Here is a 25002-nt window from a genome sequence, read left to right as displayed (position 1 = left end):
TGTGCATGTGTTTGTGTGTGGACAGCCAGCTTAACAAGCACCTCAACTGGTCAAATAAAAGCAACCGACTCATTAGCTCATGGTTATGTAAGGTTTGTTATATAATTGAAGAAATTAAATGTGGAGATGTTGGAGATGAAGATGTAATTGGACCGATACTATACTGTATCTTGTCTGATGTTATTTTTTTACTTTGTAATAAATTGACCAATAATATAAATAATCTTCTTCTTCTTCTGTTAAATCGAGACTGCAATTATCATGATACCAAGTAGCCTACTGTTTGATCTGTCTTAATCAGTATACTTATGAAATGCTTCAGTATGGCATTTCTGGTCTACTCCTGGAATGTGTTGAATCATTGAAGATATATCCCTGTTCTTTTCATTTCTTTCTTCTTTTCTCTTTAGAATCCTATTACTTTTGCCGAGGTCACATGACAATGAATGTGTCACATGACACACATTGTTTGGACGTGGTTGCTGCTCGCTTATCAGTCATCATGGTCGCCAGAGGGAGGGAGGTTAACACAGATCCTGATGTCTATCTCTACCAGGGTTGGGGGTCAATTACATTTCAATTCAGGCAGTAAACTGAAATTCCAATTCAATAAAAAACGTATATTCAAGTCAGTTCCAGAATTAACTGAGTGACTTTAATTATAATTGCCCCAACCCTGATCTATACAGAATGACACTATTTCCAATCAAACATTATGTTCACCTTGTCATTCCAAAGGAATTGTAGAAATCTCAGTAGCTTTACCATTATTTTTTTTTGCAATCAACATTTTCTCTCCTTCTTTCTTTCTTCCTCTTCATTCTACTCTCTCTTCTGTTGCAGTTTGTCGTTTATTGTCATGAATCTTTCCCTGGAGGCAGAAGTGAGCGATTTCCGCTAGATGGGCCAGCTGCAAAGTCACAATTGGCTATTTCTTAATTTAAGGTTAGGGTTAGGCATTAGGGTTAGCAGTGTGGTTAACATTATGGTTAATCTTAGGTTTCAAATCAGACTTGTAGCTGTGCCAGCAAGTGACCACTCTGCAGAGCTGCCTCCAGAACACGAGTCATCCCAATAAAATGCAAAGCTGCTCTTCTGTTCTGCTGATTATTGGCGTTCATTGAATTCCCCAAAAGTATTCCTTATTTTATATACTGTAAGATACTGTATCAAACAAACATAGTACTGCTGTATATGCATTTTTATTTCCTCGTAGATTACGAAACCTAAAGCCCAACAGCGTAAACCTGTATTATGTTTATTTCTTATTATGTCTGTTCATCACTTTATATGTGTTGGCTTGACAGTGTGATGTATGTATTGTAACCAGTGCAATCCAAACTGTATGTTGTCAGAGCCAATCTGTGTGGGTTTATTTCTGTAGAGATTTTCCCAACCAGACCTGAGAGAACGAAGATCCAAAGATCACTGACATTTTAGTATAGGCTTTATTGGTAGTTTTCAGAGAAATCATTCAATGTGTCCCTCTTGTGATTAGCTAGAAATACGTGGGAATGTGGGTGTGCATGTGTGAATGGATCCATACGTGTGTGCGTTTGTAGGTGTGCTTGATAAACCTTTTAACATAATTTTCTCTTGTGGATTGAAGGATGTTGCTTAGGGCTTGCCAGACAATCAACAACCATAATATTGCCACGGTCAGGCAACAGAGCTATTAAGGAAATAAAATGGAAATATAGAGGTGTTTTTTTTTATAGGGTGTGTTTTTATTCCTCAGTTCTATTTTATTGTGTTGCAAAAGCATTGATCTTTTTGTATATTTGCAACATTTCATTCAATTGATATGCTATATGTTTTGTGTACTGTTTCATACTGTATGTTGATATGACAGATACTTGTTTAGTACAATATGGAGTATTGTTTTAAACTCACAGGCCAGCAATGAGATTCATAGTTGATGCACGACTAGATGTCAGTTTCCCAAATGCATTGTGGGTAAAGTTGTTTTTATACCACCACAGTTTGATGAAATCCCCTGTTGTATGTTCTTCTCCATGATTACATTTTTACACACTTTTTATACCCTTTTACTGGATGTGACTGTACTGTTTACCTAAATGTCTTACTGTATGTCCCCTCAAAATCTCATAGATATCATCTGAACATTGAGAGTTTCGGTATTAGTGGGCCGTTAGAAAATGGTTTCTATCCATGTACAGTTTGATTATATGGTTTTTATGCATTAACATATATTTTAAAAAAGAATTCCTTTCATACTTTGTCCTAGTTTTTCTAGAAATGTATGGGGCATTTGAATGATTCTGGAGATGTTGTTCACTGTCAACCATTATGGTACTTTCAAAAAGATGTAAAGATATATTAATTATTATATATAGTATCAAATATATAATATTAAAGTTGGATTAGTGTATTGTTTTGATCTTAGTTTCTGAGTGTTGGTATTTTCCTTTGTACAGATTTTGTTACTATTCTAACCTCTAAGACTCTTCTGTTTTGTTACTATTAACTCTTCTGTTTTGATATTGTCCCATTATACCTGATCTTTGTTTATTGATCTTGTCGCTATGAGTAACAGTAGCCCAGCAGCAGCACCTCTTACACTGTAGAAACATGTAAAAGAACCAAACTGTGAGAAAGTTGCGGTGTGAAATGTATATGAATATAATCGGAATAAATATGTTCTACTCAGGCATATTTGTTGTGTTGAATATGTATCAGACTGGTGATGATGACAGAGCAACAAATAGATTGAAAAGAAAAGGTGTAGGGCCTAGTACTGCACTACCCAAGAGGTTAGGCCAATTTTAATTCACAACCAGATGGTTACTGGTTAAAATCCTATAGGTGGGCTATACAGTAGTGGAACAAATGCCCTTGACAAAGGACATGTACAGTTACCTAAATTGAAAACTACTGTGGATGTGGCTCATAATTGTGGTTTGGCATCCTATACTGTTAATACAGTGTCCATATTAGGACATCAGAAATCAAGCAAAACAATCGGATGACTTCCTTATATGGATTCCTTTCATATAACTTTATATCTTGTATGTAAACCATAGCCCTATTACTCCAAATCTTCCAGGATTTCTGGAAAGAAAGTCAGTGGCATAGTAAATAGAAAGTGTGTTCAATATTTCAAATTAATATTAAACGAGACATTTCTGGAGATTTACTTTGCAGCTTTGCACGATTTGTTGCCATGGCAGCTCCGGTTTATATTGATTAGATATAATGATGCTTCTTTTTATCTGCTCCTAGCAACTGACTGGGAGAGATGTAGCATTTACTTCACTGCTTCTCATCATAGGCTGCTGTGTCATGTTTGTAAAAGGGTATGATGGTTAGTGAGAAATATTTGACTGCTGCTTTAGTTAAAATCTAGTAGAATTTTTACTAATTTGACAGAATTATGTCATTTTTATACTTTATGTTAACATTTTAGTTTTTTTGTAACACACATTGAGGAAGATAGGTTTGTGTGTGTTTGTTAGTGCTGAGCGATGAGTGCTTTTTGAGGTCGTTTCAGTTTGATAATCACTGTTTTCGGTTTCAAACTTTCATTTTTATTTTTATTAAATGCACTATGCATTATGTGGGTTGAATGCTGTAGCAACACAGAATGAATAAATAAATTAAAGTCTCATGATGGTAATGACTGCCCATCAAGATCATCTATTTTGAGGCTCGCAAAGCAACTGCTTTCTATCCCTCTTGATTGCGCATTCTCTCTTCTCTCAGTCTCCTTGTCTTGCTCCGCACAGACCAGACAAGTTTAAGCGGGCACGCAATGGATTATGGTCATTGTAGTTAATTACCATGTTTTCTGCACTAAACTATGTAGAATATTGGCCTGTTGGAAACTACAACTCCATACTACATCACACAATTCAGGCATGCTCTGATTTATCTCTACAGAAACTGCACATCGAGCTTCCAGAAAAAAAACTAACTAAATGGAATTCAAATAATTGAACCGACGTCGGTCAATTAGTTGTTTAAAAACGGAAAATTAACCAACATTTCGGTTAATCGCTTAGCAGTAGTGTGTGTGTGTGTGTGTGCAAATGTGTGCATGCGTGCGTCTGCCTGTTTCTCTCTGTCTGCCTCTTTCTCTCTGTCTATCTCTCTGTACAGGACAGTGAGCAGGGTTTTCTCTCAGGTGGTGGGTTTGGACTGGCGGCTCTGCTGTTGGTAGAGGTCAGGCCAGGCCACAGATGCTCCCGGCCCTGCTCTGCTCTCTTCTCTGTGTTTCTGTACAGATGTCTCCGTCTCCCTCAGAGCCCTCTGCTCTCTTCTCTGTGTTCCTGTATAGATGTCTCCGTCTCCTTCAGAGCCCTCTGCTCTCTTCTCCGTGTTTCTGTACAGATGTCTCCGTCTCCCTCAGAGCCCTCTGCTCTCTTCTCTGTGTTCCTGTATAGATGTCTCCGTCTCCTTCAGAGCCCTCTGCTCTCTTCTCTGTGTTCCTGTACAGATGTCTCCGTCTCCCTCAGAGCCCTCTGCTCTCTTCTCTGTGTTCCTGTACAGATGTCTCCGTCTCCCTCAGAGCCCTCTGCTCTCTTCTCTGTGTTCCTGTACAGATGTCTCCGTCTCCGTCAGAGCCCTCTGCTCTCTTCTCTGTGTTCCTGTACAGATGTCTCCGTCTCCCTCAGAGCCCTCTGCTCTCTTCTCTGTGTTCCTGTACAGATGTCTCTGTCTCCCTCAGAGCGCTCTGCTCTCTTCTCTGTGTTCCTGTACAGATGTCTCTGTCTCCCTCAGAGCCCTCTGCTCTCTTCTCTGTGTTCCTGTACAGATGTCTCTGTCTCCCTCAGAGCGCTCTTCTCTCTTCTCTGTGTTCCTGTACAGATGTCTCTGTCTCCCTCAGAGCCCTCTGCTCTCTTCTCTGTGTTCCTGTACAGATGTCTCTGTCTCCCTCAGAGCCCTCTGCTCTCTTCTCCACCGCTAATGGGCAGACTCTGGCTGCAGTCTTGTCAGTCGGCCAACACATCCTACTTTCATCTTTTCTTTTAGGTTTGCTCTTTGGATGGATATGTAGTGTGTGTGTGTTTGTGGTCATGCAGAGAGTATGGCCAAGATTTATACATATACAATATAATAGCCAATCAAAAGACAACTTTGACCATATGACACATATATGACACACATATCCCTATGTAGGCAATTCTATGTGAATATTCTAGTCTTCTCATTATAGTTTATTGAGCCTCTCTCTCCTATTCTCTGTCCATTAGTTCCTACTGATCTCTGCTTTACAATGGAACTGTATCAAATCACATCAAAGTTTATTGGTTATAGATAGATTTATTTGATCATTTAAAACACAATACAAAAAAGTTAGAAAACGTATTTCAATTGTGTTCCTCTTAAATAAATGGCAAAAATATATATCCAAACATAGCACAGTAGGCCTAGGTTACACAGTAGGCCTAGGTTAAACAGTAGGCCTAGGATACACAGTAGACCTAGGTTACACAGTAGACCTAGCCTACTAGGCATACTTGGGTTACACATATAATAATAATAATTAATACATTTTTGAACTTGTATAGCGGTTTTCAAAGAATCTTAAAGCGCATTAAAATGTAAATCAACAAACACATTTTTTAAATGATGGAGATTGAAAGTCTCAGTCACCTTGGGAGGAAGTTGAGCCAGTTTGGACTGGAAAGGCAGTGGAGGTTCAGTGGAGGGGGCATTGATGGGACAGCCAAGGAGGAACAACAGCGCACCACACCTGAATGGTCAGTCACTCCATTGGAGCCGCTTTTCTGGTACTGGTCCTCCATTGCCAGGAATGTCAAGACTGCTGAAAAGCCACCACATTTTGGCAGCGGTTAGGAGCATTCCCTGAACAGTCCCTGGACTTCCTCTGCTACCTCTGGACACAGCATGCAGTCCTTGGTGTAATACTTACACACAGATTATTTGAATCCAAACAGCCAGCTAGCTGCTAGCTAGCTATCAAGCCAAAATATAGACTTTCCATCATGATCCTGCAACTCTGAGAGTCAAGACCACAGGATATAATGATCAAATCCTAGAGCAGCCAAAACTCTAAAATCTGCTAAACTGTCGCATACACAGTTTAGCAGATGTTATAGCGAGTGCAGCAAAATGCTTATGTTACTAGCTCCTTACAATGCAGTAAAATGTCAAACAAGTACAACAAAAAAACAAGAAATCAAGAACGTCAGGATGAATCCAATTAACAACGCAAATAGCAGCCCAAAGAATCTCATTATGAACTATGTTGTTGTTAATTGTACGGTGTTTGTTCATGGCATCTTGCCAGACCAGTGGTGAGGTTAAACACTTTACTGATATTTGACATCTCATACTATACCCCGTCTGCCAGAATAGATAAATAGTCAACTTTTAGCTGAGCTCTGGGTGCTGACCACCCTCCTCTGCACTGGAATACCCTGAACTTAGTTGAAAAGGATATTAACTTGTGTACTGCTCTATCTAGTGCAGGGATGGGCAACTTTGATGGGGGTAGGGGCCACAAGAAATCTGAAGTCATCATGAGGGGCCGCAGTTGCTCGTGGGTCTGTGTACCCACATGCGCATTTTCCTGTGTTATTATATATTTTCACACTATGAGGTTGGAATAATACTGTGAAATTTTAGTGTAAGAGCTGTTTGGGATGGAGTTTTGGCCTTTCATGGTGACATCACAATTCAATAAAGTAGTTAATAGACCAATAGGAAAGAGAGTTCCAAACCTCTCTGCCAATAACAGCACATTTTCAGTTTTCCACTCCCCAATCAGACCACTCCTAGACAGTCTACAAAAATTATTGCTTGAGAAATGACCCTTTGCTAAGAAGCTATTTTTCTTTCTTTTTGACCATTTTAATTGAAAACAATCACAGTAAGGTACTTAATTGTTGCCCAGAAGTGATTTGATATTGAGATAAAAACATCTGCTTGAGACATTTGCATTCATGTACATTGGACATAAACATTTGCATAAACACTTGCCCGTTCAACAGCAATCACCATCGTTATAGCCTTAATTTATCTGTGGTCCTCTGTAGCTCAGCTGGTAGAGCACGGCGCTTGTAACGCCAGGGTAGTGGGTTCGATCCCCGGGACCACCCATACACAAAAAAAATTATGCACGCATGACTGTAAGTCGCTTTGGATAAAAGCGTCTGCTAAATGGCATATTACATATTATATTATAATCGTCACCATTATGGCGATGACACGCATAATGGTGATAAATCTGCATCCGCTGGCTTTCTAGGGAGCAGTTGACAGCAGGGCTGGCGGCCAGAATGAATCCGTTGGATGGTCATTTGATTTCCGTAGGGGGCACGTTTTTTTCATGGGACCTCCTATGTGGATATAATGTAAAAATAAAATAACAATCAAAAAGTGTTTAATAAGTTTAAACACTTGCCATTTTAAATTAAGCACGCTCTCAATGTGTACTCCAAGTAGGCTAGAGTAGACTGATAGAATACATAACATTTTGAGATTATAATTAGAATAGATCAATACATTGGAATGGCCCACCATGTTCTTCATTCAAAATTGGTGATTACATAACTATGCATTGTTCGCTTCCCCTCGCTCATCAACTCATCCATTCTCCCCCATCACTGAACAAAAATATAAATGCAACATGTAAAGTGTTGGTCCCATGTTTCATGGGCTGAAATAAATGATCCCAGAAATGTTGCATACGCACAAAAGCTTCTTGATCGTAGATTTTGACCACCAACAACATGTATGGTGTTGTGTGGGCGAGCGGTTTGCTGATGTCAACATTGTGAACAGAGTGCCCTATGGCGGTGGTGGGGTTATGGTATGGGCAGGCATAAGCTACGGACAACGAACACAATTGCATTTCATCGATGGCAATTTGAATGCACAGAGATACCGTGACGAGATCCTGAGGCCCATTGTTGTGCCATTCATCCGCCACCATCACCTCAAGTTTCAGCATGATAATGCACGGCCCGTGTTGCAAGAATCTGTACACAATTCCTGAAAACTGAAAATGTCCCAGTTCTTCCATGGCCTGCATACTCACCAGACATGTCATCCATTGAGCATGTTTGGGATGCTCTGGATCGACATGTACGACAGTATGTTCCAGTTCCCGCCAATATCCAGCAACTTCGCACAGCCATTGAAGAGGAGTGGGACAACATTCCACAGGCCAAAATCAACAGCCTGATCAACTCTATGCGAAGGAGATGTGTTGCGCTGAGTGAGGCAAATGGTGGTCACACCAGATACTGACTGGTTTTCTGATCCACGCGGCACCCCTACCTTTTTTTTAGGTCCAGTATCTGTGACCAACATATTCATATCTGTATTCCCAGTCATGTGAAATCCATAGGTTAGGGCCTAATGAATTTATTTCAATTGACTGATTTCCTTATATGAACTGTAACTCAGTAAAATATTTGAAATTGTTCCATGTTGCATTTATATTTTTGTTCAGTATACTTTAGCTTACTTAATTTATTTACTATTTTATTATGTGTGAAATTAGTTTCGGTATAGTGTCGGTTAACTTTTGAGGCAATTATCAGGGTGATTTTCAACTGGGCACGGCATCTTCAACTATCGGGAGAAGGAGGGGAGCAGGCCCTACTATCGAGAGGAGGGGCAAAGGGGAGAACCATCTAAAAAATGAGATCCCCTCCTAAAACTGTCTATAACACCAGTTCTGTTTGTGATATTAAGATTCTAACAACAACAGTGTGTATTATAGACTTATTTAAGAAAAGTCAAGGACGGAGGGAAGCATGACTTAAAAAATGGCAGAGTAATACATTTTTTAAAATTAATGTACAGTCCAAATGACTGCTTTAGTGGTTCTATTGTGGGTTTTATAATACATATTTTTTTATTTAACAGTAACAATGTATTAGCTTACCTTTTAATGTGGCATGAACAATGTACACAACCAGTCATGATGTTTTCATCTGATTGTAAAACAAATCACTTCAAAAAGTAGGTTACCTTCGCACTTTAGTCCAAAATAGCATCCGATCGACTGAAACAGCACCCTTCTGTCTTACAATGTATCCCCATGTATCTGATGCGGTCTGGCAAAAAAGAGAATGTCATGCCATACTCTTTTATTACAGACAGCATCAGATACATGGGCTACACAGAGAGGCGCTGTTTCGCTTGCTCGGATGAGGAGGTATGTTAGGGTGGGCAAGGAGGTATGTTAGGGCGGGCAAGGAGGTACGTTAGGGCGGGCAAGGAGGTACGGTAGGGCGGGCAAGGAGGTACGTTAGGGCGGGCAAGGAGGTACGGTAGGGCGGGCAAGGAGGTACGGTAGGGCGGGCAAGGAGGTATGTTAGGGCGGGCAAGGAGGTACGGTAGGGCGGGCAAGGAGGTACGTTAGGGCGGGCAAGGAGGTACGGTAGGGCGGGCAAGGAGGTACGGTAGGGCGGGCAAGGAGGTACGTTAGGGCGGGCTAGGAGGTATGTTAGGGCGGGCAAGGAGGTACGGTAGGGCGGGCAAGGAGGTATGTTAGGGCGGGCTAGGAGGTATGTTAGGGTGGACAAGGAGGTACGGTAGGGCGGGCAAGGAGGTATGTTAGGGCGGGCAAGGAGGTACGGTAGGGCGGGCAAGGAGGTATGTTAGGGCGGGCAAGGAGGTATGTTAGGGCGGGCTAGGAGGTATGTTAGGGCGGGCAAGGAGGTACGGTAGGGCGGGCAAGGAGGTACGGTAGGGCGAGCTAGGAGGTATGTTAGGGCGGGCAAGGAGGTATTTTAGGGCGAGCAAGGAGGTACGGTAGGGCGAGCTAGGCCCCCTAAGGCCTGCCTATACCGCCGGCCCTGGTTGACAGTCTTGTCTTGTACCCTCTGACCCTGTGAATAGTCTCAGCCAAACGAAGAACGGAAAAAACAATTTAATTTCTCCAGTGGCTGGAAGGATGATGATATGCGTATTCATTTTCCAGCTGTTGATCTGACTCCACATTCTGAGAGACATTGACAATGTAAGCTAAGGAGTAAACAACGGAGGCTATCAAACTTCATATGGAGTCTAGCTCGAAACAAATATCATGTTAAGACTGGAATATCTCTGTTAAGAAGGGTCAGAAATTCTTCCTGACTATGTGACCTGACTAGGAAAAACTCTGGGCCCTAGTATGATACAGGTCACAAGCTGATGATGATGATGATGATGATGGTGCAGTAACTGTGATAAATAGGGCTATGGTTTTCCCTGACCACCAGGCCTGATCAGGAAAAACTCCAGGTCCTAGATAAAGATTTATTTAAAGTGCATGACCTTGAACAACCAAACCTAATGACCTTGAACTAAGAAAGTAATTCAATTTCAGGACTTTAAATTCAACCCGACTCAGAGGGAGATGACTGAGGTAACACTGCATTTTACTTCAGGTAAATTCCACGGAAACAGAGTGTTACTGAGACTCAGATTTTTCACTATAAATTGAATGCCAAACAAAAACCATACAACTCAATGCACAAGGACTACTTTTAACAATATTCACAGACATTTTTCAGCACAAACAGTAATTCTGTTACCAAACTTTGCATCTGCACTGTTCTTCAAGTAAATGTGTTTTTGTAAAATGTTCAGTGGAAATTGTTAAAAGTTGTCCTTGTGCATAGAGTTGTATGGTTTGTTTAACTTTACATTCATTGGTTTTTGTTTGGCATACATTTTAAAGTGACAAATCGGAGTCTCATCATCTCTCTGTTACCTTGGAATTAGAAGCTTCTGAAAAGGAGAGTGACGACATTAAGAATTGGGTCACTGAGTTTACAAATGGCTGCAATAATGACATTAGGTATAAAAATAGCGTTTGGAGCTCTGACACAGTGTCTATATTTAATTCTAGATCTTATTAGGGCCAGCCATCTGACCACGTTGTCTTGCTAGCTGAATCATTCAGCATTAGATGGTGACATTCAGGCCTGTATTTTGTTATGTGAAGGGTTAGGCACAATATACAGTATATTCCATGGTCCATCACATTACTTTATTCAAGGTAATAATGATTGATTATGATGGTATAATGAAATCACTGCGGTTTTCTATCAAATTATTACACCGGTAATATAATATGACGAAGATTCTGTTGATGATCAAAAGGTATCATGTCGTTATACTATTTGCATATGGTCTGTGGAAAAAGTATTTAATAGATGCTATCAGTAGGCTATGGCGTGATGGCATCGGGATGTTGGAATGTGCTGTAGAACAGAATATTCCTAGAATTAAATATCCTTAGTTTTCACCTTTTGGATTAAGATAATGGATTTATACGCTTTGTTGTTAGACGAGGGACTAGAAAAGTTTAGCAAGAATGTCCTTTTCTCTTCCTGCATGCTGAGTCTTTCATTGCCTTTCATAAACAGCATTATCGTACTCTCCCTGTTTTTGGGTGCAAGGGGTTGGAGAATTGCTGAAGCCACTTTCTTCATGTCTGCTCATACAAATCAATATTTTTTTCCCCATCTTATTGTATAAAATGTTTGGTGCACTCAAGCTTTTCTTTTCCTATCAAAGGACAAAAAACAACCACAAAGTATTTTACCTGAAAACTACATTATGTTTCTGCAGGGGCAAAACATGCTGGTTCACAGAAACATAATGTAATTTTCAGGTAAAATACTTGAAAGAAAAGCTTGAGTGCACCAAACATTTTTATACAATAAGATAGGGGGAAAAATATTTGATTTGTATGAGCAGACATGAAGAAAGTGGCTTCAGCAATTCTCCAACACCTTGCACCCAAAAACAGGGAGAGTACGATAATGCTGTTTATGAAAGGCAATGAAAGACTCAGCATGCAGGAAGAGAAAAGGACATTCTTGCTAAACTTTTCTAGTCCCTCGTCTAACAACAAGGCGTATAAATCCATTCTCTTAATCCAAAAGGTGAAAACTAAGGATATTTCATTCTAGGAATATTCTGTTCTACAGCACATTCCAACATCCCAATGCCATCACGCCATAGCATACTGATAGCATCTATAAAATCCAGCACAACATGACTATTGAGCCACTCTGCACCACTTGAACATTGTGTCCTCTCCCTCTCCGTGTCGCAGTGTCCTTCTGACAGCAACCAAAAAAGCCTCCTCTATGATCGATAGTGACAGCCAATAGGACTGGCTGACATCAGGTTTGACTCCGTCCCCTATTAGTGTTATCAGTGACCGAGGGTAAACAGTTTAGCTGGGCGGCATGCGCCAGGGATGGGCCAGCGGGAAGGTGTGTGTCTGTTACGTGACAGAGATGGAGCTATCAGACAAGGGATCTGGAAAGAACTGTTGTCTGTTCTCTCTCCCTGTCCTTCCAGACCACCTGGGCTAATCTAAAAGCAAAGCTGTTTTAATTTAGAGGCTATGGATGCTCAGAGGGATTGTTGTTTAGCTGCTTCTGGTCGTGATAGCAACAGGCCAAAATGTAATTCATTCTGCAAGTAAAGTGTAGTTATTGACCACGAAGGCTATCAGAAAACCTGTTGGTGGTAATATCGCCATTGTATCGTACTATTAAATGTTTTAACCATATCAGTTGCCACTGACAACCACACTTGACAGGCTGCTTGTAAATGCACATTAAAGTGTTAAATGATTAACTCGGTAATTCACTTGTGTCAATCAATCTGAGATGGTGTTTTGTCATTTACTGTCATTCTGGAAAACAGACGGGCCTGTATCTGTATCTGGAATCCCTCTCTTTTCTCCCTATTTTTCTCAGAAAAGCGATATAATTTTTTATTTGCTTAAGCCAACTCGGTAACTTAGAATGTGATCACGCAGACATATCACAGAGTCCTTTATGTGTGCATTATAAATATACACTAGATGAAAATGAAAATAAAAATATTGCTGTTAACACAAACACGCACAAAATATACACCATTCAAATACATTTTGAGAGGAGTACAGTTTGCTAGTTAGGGTTTTCTTTCCTCTGACCTCTAGCTTGGATGTTTACTTCCTAGCCTTCAGTAAGTATGGCATGGATCGCTTTTGAAGCACTAACTTGAAATTGAATGTGACTTGACAGTGGAAAGGCAACCACAGTAACATACATTCAAGAAATTGCCAGACATAGAGTGTAGGCCTATCTCTATGATTCATATCAATGCAAGTACAATCCATCTGCAACAGAAACATTGGCACCATATTCATCATGTTGTTTTAAGATATCAAAGATTTAGAGAGAGATAATAGCCTTTATTGACAAAGCGATGTCTAGCAACAAAGCTTGTCTAATGTGGACCCATTACTGTGTGTTATCATCTTCCTCTGTTTTCATGAGGTCTGCCTGATCTGTCCTAGACCAATATGTCACAGCCAAGCCCGAGAGCAATTCCACCCACTCACCTGTGATTCCTTCATACAGACGACTCTGCACTGTCCTTTCTATTCTTATTCTGCCTCCACTCACAACAACAAACGGTGAGTGACACAACCCACTGGGCACAGACGTCAATTTAACGTCTATTCCACGTTGGTTCAACATAATTTAATTGCAATTATGTGGAAACAACGTTGATTCAACCAGTGTATGCCCAGTGGGATGAGCTTGTGCAATCTGCTGGATGTCTGGATGTCAGCTAAACATCAAATCCAAGGCCCTGGTGGTGTAGGGAATGCATACAACACCATGGGTTATAGAGGTCCTAACAGTTGAATCAGCCATAATTGTCTGTCTTAACACGGTTGTAACAAGTAATGGCAAATAGATAGCTCATCTGATCAAATTTCTGATGAGGAAAAAAGTACCTGTAAATATCTGATACATTAGAATTTTTACACATTCTAGTCATTATCATGGTAAATGTCAAATGTGAACTAAACACCTTTATGTAGATCACCTCATGTAAGCCATAAGAAGCTCCTTGCTCACTCTTTTAAAGACTATCCATAGGCTTGCGTCAGACAGTGACTGACAGCATACCAGTCTCACGTCCTCTCGTGCAAAACTGTCTAAATGACTGCAGCTATGCAGATACTGATGGTATCACCAATTCTATGTATAAACTCTTTGAATAGTCGCAAAATGGTCTCATTAGAAAATGTCAAAATAGTGACATTTAACCATTGTAGTTATTTCACCTTGGCTGACATATTACTTATACGTCATAATATGTGTCAGAAGCGACGTGTATGCGGTGAGTGAAGTCAAGCGCAGGACACAGAGATTCTAGCAGACGTACTTTACTAATAGTAAAGAACAAACAAAGCCTCCGAACCGGGAGGAAAAACACAACACACGTAATACGACAAAAGCGATGCCGATACCGCCTAGACACAAACAATAACACACAAATACCAAACGTGAGACATGGGTAAATATAGGATCTACAATCAAACATAATAGACAACAGGTGTAACCACTCAAGACAGAACAAGACAAACACTGAAACATCGATCGGCAGTAGCTAGTACTCCGGGGACGACGAACGCCGAAGCCTGCCCGAGCAAGGAGGAGGAGCAGCCTCGGCAGAATCCGTGACAATATGTCATATGTCACATATGTATCCAAGATGGCGTAGCAGTGTGGTCGTGTAATCTGTTGTGTCCTCGTGTAAATAGCCTGTTTTTTTGTTTTTTGCTTTTTTTTGTATATATTTCTCTATCTCATTTCCCATCCTTTAACCAAATAAACTTTCCTGCAACCCGCCTCACCCAATGTGGAACGGATTCTATTATTTCTTTATTTTTATCAAGAACCTACGGCTGAAACTAGCCAGCTAGCTAGCTAACTAGCTACTTGCTATTAGCCACCGTTAGCGGTCTTCACCGCTGTCCGTGGCCTGCACTACCTACCAGCCAGCTCTAGCCTGGACAATTATCGGTCTGCACAGCGTGCTATCGACCCAGAGCATATCGGATTTTCTGCCGGAATCACTGAATCACTGGACCTTAACACCGGATCATCGCAACTAGCTAGCTGCAACCGAATGGCTGTTGTTGGCTAATTCACCACTGTCCCGATGCACCAGTTAGCCTTAAGCTAGCCTCAAGCCAGGCCCATCTCCCGGCTATCTACCTCTCTGTCAACCGGATGGGACCTCCTAGTGTCGACACGGAGCCCCGCCGATCCATCACGACTGGTCTGCCGACGTAATCATCTGATGTGGTTTCAACAGGCTTCCCGTTGCTACGACCATGAAGATCCATCTGCTAGCCCCGGCCCGCTAGCATGCGTGGTCCTCTGTAGCTCAGCTGGTAGAGCACGGCGCTTGTAACGCCAAGGTAGTGGGTTCGATCCCCGGGACCACCCGTACACAAAAAAAAATGTATGCACGCATGACTGTAAGTCGCTTTGGATAAAAGCGTCTGCTAAATGGCATATTATTATTATTATTATGCGCAATGAACAGCCGTGCCTCCTGCTCGTCTGTGCTGTAGCAGCCTACAAACTGCTCCCGGACTTAGCTATTGCTGTTCACTGGACCTTATGATCACTCAGAAACACCGCTGATGCCTGCTGGACTGTTCCTTTACATGGTACCCTATCCTGTTTATCTGTTTAGCCTCAGCCCAAACTTTCGTTGCCATTACCAGTTGTTGTCTTAGCCCTCTCGAATAACACCTGTGATTGCGTTATGCCTCTCTCCCATGTCAATATGCCTAGCCTATTGCTGTTTGGGCTAGTTCTTATTATACAATTTCACTGTAGAACCTCCAGTCCCACTCAACCAGCCTCAGAGAACTCCTTTGTCCCACCCCCCATACACGCGGAGACCGGCTCAATCGGTACCTCCAGTGATGCTACCTCTTTCATCGTTACCCAATGCTTAGGTGTACCTCCACTGTACTCATATCCTTCCATATCCTTGTCTGTACATAATGCCCTGAAACTATTCTACAACGCCCGGAAATCTGCCCCTTTTCTCTGTATCCAACGCACTAGAAGACCAGTTCTTAAAGCCTTTAGCCGTATCCTTATTCTATTCCTCCTCTGTTCCTCTGGTGATGTAAAGGTTAACCAAGGTCCTGTAGCCCCCAGTATCACTCCTACTCCCCAGGCGCTATCATTTGTTGACTTCTGTAACCGTAAAAGCCTTGGATTATTGCATGTTAACATCAGAAGCCCCCTCCCCAAGTTTGAGTTATTCACTGCGTTAGCACACTCTGCCAACCCTGATGTTCTAGCAGTGTCTGAATCCTGGCTTAGGAAGGCCACCAAAAATTCAGAAATTTCCATCCCGAATTACAACATTTTCCATCTAGATAGAACTGCCAAAGGGGGTGGAGTTGCAATCTACTGTATAGAGAGCCTGCAGAGCTTTATCATACTATCCAGGTCTGTGCCCAAACAGTTTGAGCTTCTACTTCTAAAAATCCACCTTTCCAGAAATAAGTCTCTCACTGTTGCCGCTTGCTACAGACCCCCCTCAGCCCCCAGTTGTGCCCTGGACACCATATGTGAATTGCTTGCCCCCCATCTATCCTCAGAGTTCGTACTGCTTGATGACCTAAACTGGGATATGCTTAGCACCCCGGCCGTCCTACAATCTAAACTAGATGCCCTCAATCTCACACAAATTATCAAGGAACCTACCAGGTACAACCCTAAATCCGTAAACATGGGCACCCTCATAGATATCATCCTGACTAATTTACCCTCTAAATACACCTCCGCTGTCTTCAACCAGGATCTCAGTGATCACTGCCTCATTGCCTGCGTCCGTAATGGGTCCACGGTCAAATGACCACCCCTCATCACTGTCAAACGCTCCCTAAAACACTTCAGCGAGCAGGCCTTTCTAATTGACCTGGCCTGGGTATCCTGGATGGATATTGCCTTCATTCCGTCAGTAGAGGATGCCTGGATGTTCTTCAAAAGTGCTTTCCTCTCCATCTTAAATAAGCATGCCCCATTCAAAAAATTCAGAATTAAGAACAGATATAGCCCCTGGTTCACCCCAGACTTGACTGCCCTTGACCAGCACAAAAATATCCTGTGGCGTACTGCATTAGCATCGAACAGCCCCCGCGATATGCAACTTTTCAGGGAAGTCAGGAACCAATATACACAATCAGTTAAGAAAGCAAAGGCTAGCTTTTTCAAACAGAAATGTGCATCCTGTAGCACTAACTCCAAAAAGTTTTGGGACACTGTAAAGTCCATGGAGAATAAGAGCACCTCCTCCCAGCTACCCACTGCACTGGGGCTAGGAAACACTGTCACCACCGATAAATCTACAATAATCGAGAATTGCACCAGCTCTGCACCCTCCGCTGCAACTTGCCCATGTCCCCCCCGCTTCTCCTTCACCCAAATTCAGATAGCTGATGTCCTGAAAGAGCTGCAAAATCTGGACCCCTACAAATCAGCTGGGCTAGACAATCTGGACCCTTTCTTTCTAAAATCAGCTGCCGAAATTGTCACAACCCCTATTACTAGTGTCACGATCGTCATAATGATTGGACCAAGGCGCAGCGTGATATGCGTACATCTTTTTAATAGTGTACTGGCAACACGATACAAAATACAAAACAACCAAACGAAACGTGAAGTCCTCGGTTAACAACACAAACCAACACGGAACAAGATCCCACAAAACACAAGTGCACAACAGGCTGCCTAAGTATGGTTCCCAATCAGAGACAACAAGCAACAGCTGATTCTCGTTGCCTCTGATTGAGAACCACCCCGGCCAACCTAGAAAACACATGAACTAGAAACTGAACATAGAACACAAAACATAGACCCTACACACCCTGGCTCAACATATAAGAGTCCCCAGAGCCAGGGTGTGACAACTAGCCTGTTCAAACTCTCCTTCATATCGTCTGAGATCCCCAGAGATTGGAAAGCTGCTGCGGTCATCCCCCTCTTCAAAGGGGGTGACACTCTGGATCTAAACTGTTACAGACCTATATCCATCCTCCCCTGCCTTTCGAAAGTATTTGAAAGCCAAGTTTGTAAGTCGCTCTGGATAAGAGCGTCTGCTAAATGACTTAAATGTAAATGTAAAAGTTAACAAACAGATCACCGTACCTTCTCCGCTATGGAATCTGGTTTCCGAGCTGGTCATGGGTGCACCTCAGCCACGCTCAAGGTCCTAAACGATATAATAACCGCGATCGATAAAAGACAGTACTGTGCAGCCGTCTTTATCTACCTGGCCAAGGCTTTTGACTCTGTCAATCACCGCATTCTTATTGGCAGACTAAATAGCCTTGGTTTCTCAAATAACTGCCTCGCCTGGTTCACCAACTACTCAGATAGAGTTCAATGTGTCAAATCGGAGGGCCTGTTGTCTGGACCTATGGCAGTCTCTATGGGGGTGCCACAGGGTTCAATTCTCGGGCCGACTCTATTCTCTGTGTATATCAATGATGTCGCTCTTGCTGCTGGTGACTCTCAGATCCACCTCTACGCAGACGACACCATTTTGTATACATCTGGCCCTTCATTGGACACTGTGTTAACAAACCTCCAAACGAGCTTCAATGCCATACAACACTCCTTCCGTGGCCTCCGACTGCTCTTAAACGCTAGTAAAACTAAATGCATGCTCTTCAATCGAACGCTGCTTGCACCCGCCCGCCCGACTAGAATCACTACTCTCGGCGGGTCTGACTTAGAATATGTGGACAACTACAAATACCTAGGTGTCTGGTTAGACCACCGTAAACTCTCCTTCCAGACTCACATTAAGCATCTCCAATCCAAAGTTAAATCTAGAATCGGCTTCCGATTTCGCAACAAAGCCTCCTTCACTCATGCTGCTAAACATGCCCTCGTAAAACTGACTATCCTACCGATCCTTGACTTCGGTGATGTCATTTACAAAATAGCTATATGTGACCATATTTTTTATTTATTTTTATTTCACCTTTTTTTAACCAGGTAAGCCAGTTGAGAACAAGTTCTCATTTACAACTGCGACCTGGCCAAGATAAGGCAAAGCAGTGCGATTAAAAACAACAAACACAGAGTTACAAATGGAATAAACAAAATGTACAGTCAATAACACAATATAAAATCTATAAACAGTGTGTGCAAATGTAGTAAGTTATGGAGGTAAGGCAATAAATAGGCCATAGTGCAAAATAATTACAATTTAGTATTAACACTGGAGTGATAGATGTACAGAAGATGTGCAAATAGAGATACTGGGGTGCAAATGAGCAAAATAAATAACAATGTAAATAACAATATTGGAATGAGGTAGTTGGGTAGGCTAATTACAGATGGGCTGTGTACAGGTGCAGTGATCGGTAAGCTGCTCTGACAACTGATGCTTAAAGATAGTGAGGGAGATTAGTGTCTCCAGCTTCAGAGATTTTTGCAGTTCGTTCCAGTCATTTGCAGCAGAGAACTGGAAGGAATGGCGGCCAAAGGAGGTGTTGGCTTTGGGGATGACCAATGAGATATACCTGCTGGAACGCATACTACGGGTGGGTGTTGCTATGGTGACCAATGAGCTAAGATAAGGCAGGGATTAGCCTAGAAGAGATTTATAGATTAACTGGAGCCAGTGGGTTTGGCGATGAATATGTAGTGAGGGCCAGCCAACGAGAGCGTACAGGTCACAATGGTGGGTAGTATATGGGGCTTTGGTGACAAAACGAATGGCACTGTGATAGACTACATCTATAGAGATATTTGATGTATCATTAAGGCAAATGTAGGGAGATGCCAAAGGTAAAATATAATAAACATGTTTGATATTTTATAATCCAGATGCATGCTTAAATAAGGAATATAGTCAATGCAGTATGTAACTGTGCTTTAATGTATGTATATTCTTTTTTAAGAAAGGGCCTGAGCCACGCAACCAATATAAATGAGAGGCTTCATATAGAAAATAATTCATGACTTTTTGGAGTGGACCATGTGTGACAGCTGGACGTTGAAAGAGAAGGGTGGTGCAGAACTAAAATAAGTTAGGAATTTGCCATAAGGGGGTGACTGTATATGCCATGTAAGCATGTTTGTGCATTTGTGTGTGTATAAAAGGAAGCGCTAAGCCAAAGAGAGACAGTTGTTCCATGGAACTGCTCGGCTTTTGTTATTAGATAATAAAAGGCTAATTTTGAGTCAAATATTTCTACCACATAAATGGCGAGCGTTGCCAGGAGTTGAAAACAGGGATCAGAGACGGTGAACATCTGCGGTTGTGAAATGGCTTGGACGGATCATACAAACAAAAGCAGCCGCTTTTAAAAAAGGTAAGCCAAGTTCTTACTTATATAGTATAAAGTTTGTGTGGTTCGATCCGGGGCCCGGCCTCAGCTGCAGAATACCAAGTAGGTCTCTCCAAATTTAAGAACCAGAAAATTAGAGACTGGGAGCTTTTGGATTTAAAATGGATGTTAAATGATGAAAAGCCTCGAGGGTTGCAATAAGTAGAAAATAGTTTAAGTAGCTCTGCTCAGTCCGGGTAGATGGATGGTCTGCTTGGGTTGGTGTGGTTCAGTCATTGTGGTTGAGTGGGGCGGGTTATCTGTCTCGTTTGAGTTGATCATTTGGTCAGTATGATTGCATCTGTTTGACTAAACCGACTGTTTTGACGCGTCTTGTACTCGTTGATGTCACTCGGTTGTTCGTCTGAACCGTTTGTTCAAATCATTTGATTCATTTGTTCGTCCTGCTGGTCATTCTGTTTAATCCATTGTGATTTGATTGGTTGTGGTCAAGTTAGATGATTCATCTGTCTCATTCAGGTTGCTCATCTGGACAGTCTGATCGATCTGTTTGATTCGATTGCTCAATTCGTGCATTCAATCATCGGGGTCACTTGGCTGCTCATATGATGCGTCTGTTCGATTCGGTCGATTCATTTGATTCATCTTGCTGATCACTTTGTCTGGGTCATTTCGGCACGGGCGGCTGTCCATCTGGTTGAACGATCAGAGAATAACATGGTAGAAAGTCCTACAGATACCACTCTAAAACGTGTTGGGGAAGTGAATCATTTTTGAGGACTGCTTAGGTAGGTGAAATCATGTATAAATATCACTTTTTCTCTGTGTCGAGGAAGTGAATCAGAGAGGAAGGGCAGAATTTACAGGTCGCTTAGGAAAGCGTAGGATAGGTAGAAGTCCAGGTGTGTCGAGGAAGTGAATCACCTAGGGGGCTAAATAAATATAAATCCTATATAAAACTGTTTTTCTTGTGTCGAGGAAGTGTATCAAGAAGGGGTTAAGTTTACAGGTAACTTAGACAACTGTGTGAAGGAGTGAGAGTGCAAGTGAGTGTGAAAGTCTCTGTCCTTGGTGGGGAAAGGTTGACGCACCTTTCCTGGATCGTTGCTTAAGTGTAACCTGGTAGGAAGGACGCACCCGGTCTCACACCAGGAGAGAAAGAGTGAATGATGTGTGGATGCTCATAGGGGTAGGAACACACATATAGCTGAGTGATTTAAAGCTAAGAAAAAACACTAGCAAGGGGAAGATTCATGAGGTGTTCCACACAAAGGAAAAGTGGACATCAGGAGACATTATATTATTATTACATAAAGAATATCGCTGAGTGATTTAAAGCTAAGAAAAAACACTAGCAAGGGGAAGATTCATGAGGTGTTCCACACAAAGGAAAAGTGGACATCAGGAGACATTATATTATTATTACATAAAGAATATAGCTCAGTTATTTAAAGCTAAGAAAAAACACTAGCAAGGGAAAAGATTCATGAGGTGTTCCACACAAAAGAAAAGTGGACATCAGGAGACATTATATTAGTATTACATAAAGAATATAGCTGAGTGATTTAAAGCTAAAACACTAGCAAAATAAAGATTCATGAGGTGTTCCACACAAAAGAAAAGTGGACATCAGGACATATTATTATTATATAAAGAGACTGTCGAATGCCCATTAATAATAAATAAGTTCTGACCAAACAATAATCAAAGAAGCACAAATAGTTTAACAATAAAAGCGAATACTAATATAAAATAATTAAGAAGGAGAAATAAATAAATAAATAGGACGAATACTAAAATAGATTAAAAAGGAAGTTTAAAAAAATAATATATATATAGGTCATAAATATGAATAAAACGGCAGTAGAAATACTGAGTGCTAGGTATCCCTTAGGCAAGGGAGAAATAGCAAAAACATCTGAAAAATGGGCACCAAATGGCCAGAAGGAGGAACATTTGATGTCACGGTGTGTGAGGAAATGGAAACACTGATAAAAAACCATAAAGCAAAAAACACAGGAAAGAAGAGAAGCGCCAAAAAAGAAAGAGAAAAATAAGTACTCATCATGTTCAAAATGGAAGGAGAAGGATTGCTAAAGAACATGCGAGAAGCCAGTAACATGTTGAGAAAAGATGATGAGAAAACAAACAAAAAGAAAGCAGATTGGTCTGTGGGACCTCCACCATATGTTTGTGGACAATATCCCCAGGTGTCCGGAGTAATATCAATAAAAGGAGAAATAGAAATGGAAGAAGAAAGACCTTTGTTTACATCCTCCCAAAGGATGGAAAAAGACTCAAAGAAAACAGAAGGAATCAAGTGAAGGGCAGAAATCAAGCCAAACAGATTGGACTGCTATGGAGAGCTGAGGGAAGCATTGGGAAGAATGAAAATGACGAAGAGAGATGATGGAGAACTCTCAGATGAAGAAATGGCAGATATTGAAGCAACAAACAAACTAATAGAGAAAGAAATGGACAGGATGAGGAGAATGTTGAGAGAAAAGGAAGAAATAGAGAGGGAGCAGAGTGAGGTAAGACAGCGGACAGGCAGAGAGCTAGAGGAGGAAGAAGGAGCAGCAGCTGAAATATGGGGAGATTGCAATCAAGGCGTAAGGGAAGAAAGATTGCGGAATAGGAGAACATTGAGAAGACCTGAAAAATACAAGGGACAATATCCAATTCTAATAAAAGGTACCCAGGCTCACTATGTTCCGTGGGGATCACAGGACCTGGAAGGATTGGTTGCCCGTCTGCCAGATTTGCATGATGGGGCAGGAAAATGGATTAGGATTTTTGAGGAACAAACCATGGGGAAACTGCTGGCTGTGGGGGATCTGAAGGTACTGTTGGCAAGGGTGGTTGGAAAGGCAAAAATTGAGGATATACTGGGGAACAGTGACCTGAGTAGAGAAGTGAGTGACCTACAAGGAGATGGGATGGACTTTGATTCACATCGCCCTGAAGTCTGGCAAGCAGTAAGACTGGAATACCCGGCGAGAATTGACCCCAAGTCACTGAAAGGGGGGACACTGGGAGAAACTGAGAATCCAGCTGCCTATCTACATGAACAGATGAAACGATGGAGACTGGAAACAGAACGAGATCCAGAAGGGGACCCACTGATGACAACTCTATTCCGAAACTCAATAATAGAGGCCATGCCCCAATCAGTGAGAAGCAGGCTGGAGGATGTGGTGGGACTAACCTCAAAGACACAAAGAATTCTGTGACCATGTGATACATGCAGTAGAAAAACACAGAAAGGATGAACAGAGACTTATGGAGCAGGGGAGAGACATTCAGAGGAAACTGACTCAACTCCAATTGGAAGAACTGACAAACAGAGGGAAGAAGAAAATCCAGGCCCCAGTAACAGCACCTGCGAATGAAACAGGAATGATGGCTGCAGTCACTCCAGGAGGGCCATATCTGCCTCCCACGCCACAGGCCCAAGTACAACCCACAGCACCAGTAGTGAATGTGTATGCACAACAACCCCGGCAATGGAATAATAACAATAAACAGCAAAAATTTCAGCAAAATAATCAGAAAGGAGGAAATCGGGGCCCACAAGGGCCACCTGGAATTTGCTGTGGATGCCAGCAGCCAGGGCATACCAGACGAAACTGCCCCACAAACCCCTGGCAACAACAGGGGAACACAAACCAAAATAATTGGAAGCAAGCAGACGGCTGGCAACCAAAGCAACCTGACGGCTGGCAACAAAATCAGCAACAAATCCAAGGTCCTGTGAATCCATGGGCAGGGCCCAATCAGGGGTACTAGGGGTGCCCAGAGAATCCTACCGGGGAGGGTCAGTTTCCAGTACTAACTACACGAGCTGATCAAGAACCTATGTTGCAGGTTCAAATAGAGAACAGAGGCACACCCATGATGGTTGACACTGGAGCCACTTACACCTGTGTAAGTCCAAATTATGCCTCTCACCTCCCCATGTCTGGCAAATATGCCAAAACTATGGGATTCTCGGGACAAACGCAGTTAATTCCAATGACAGCTCCAGTTCGCCTGACAGCGGATGACAAATCCGCAACCCTCCCGATACTTGTATCAGAACACACCCCTGTCAATCTATTGGGAAGAGATGCCCTATGCAAAATGGGTATACAAATTCGATGTTCCTCCGAAGGGGTAATCATAGACAGGGCAGGGTTAAACTTACAAATGGTAATGAAACAGGAGACAGCAAATGTCTATTGGTTAGGGGATATTGAGACAGAAGTAGATAGGGTAGTCAAGAAATGGGGTAAGTTTATTCAGGCTCAGATACCAGAAGCAGAAAGAGGAGTCAGAATATCACGGCACCATGCAATATGATCCCTATCGTGATGATCTTTTAGAGCAACTGTGGTTGTTAAATGCAAATGGTATATCAGTACCTATAATGTCTCAGTACATAATTATAGGAAAACAAGGAGCAGCAATGGAGGTGACGGACATGGATGGCTCAGACTTTGTGGCAAAATGGTACAATGTTTCTCGAAGCTACTCCACACATTCCCTTGCTGGTAAACAAGGGAATGGAGGTCAAGGATTTGGGCCCCATGATGAAGCGAGCAAAAACAATTCAATGGAACAAGACAGAAAATCCACTGATTCATCATTCAAAAGATAAAGCCTTAATCAAGATACACCATACTACAATAATGACTGGGGACCCAAGGGAAATGGAAGTTACATCCCAACAGCTAACACAGCTAGGGGAAGCAACAGAATTTGAGGACCAGCAAAAACAGGAAATGGAGAAAAACATACCTCATGAGGTATGGTCACAACATGATACAGATGTTGGATTGGTAAAATCAGCAAGTCCTGTGTTTGTCAAAACAAAGCCAGATGTTAAGCCCCCTTGG

The 25002-nt window shown here is 42.0% G+C and overlaps 1 protein-coding gene across 2 annotated transcripts in view; it reads left to right on the top strand.

The window, feature by feature from the left end:
- LOC121580817 (phospholipid phosphatase-related protein type 5-like) overlaps positions 1–2674 on the top strand; it is a 42441-nt gene extending 39767 nt beyond the window's left edge. For both annotated transcript variants that reach the window (XM_041895879.2, XM_041895880.2), the window contains one exon: positions 411–2674. In XM_041895879.2, coding sequence (XP_041751813.1) covers positions 411–440 — 30 coding nt within the window. In that variant the 3' untranslated portion in view covers positions 441–2674. The remainder of the gene's footprint in view (positions 1–410) is intronic.
- The last annotated feature ends 22328 nt before the right edge of the window (positions 2675–25002 follow it).

Source organism: Coregonus clupeaformis, chromosome 14 (assembly GCF_020615455.1).
Source record: "Coregonus clupeaformis isolate EN_2021a chromosome 14, ASM2061545v1, whole genome shotgun sequence".
Lineage (NCBI taxonomy): Eukaryota > Metazoa > Chordata > Actinopteri > Salmoniformes > Salmonidae > Coregonus > Coregonus clupeaformis.
The sequence above is the reverse complement of the archived record's forward strand: the minus strand, read 5'-3'. Positions and strand labels throughout refer to the sequence as shown.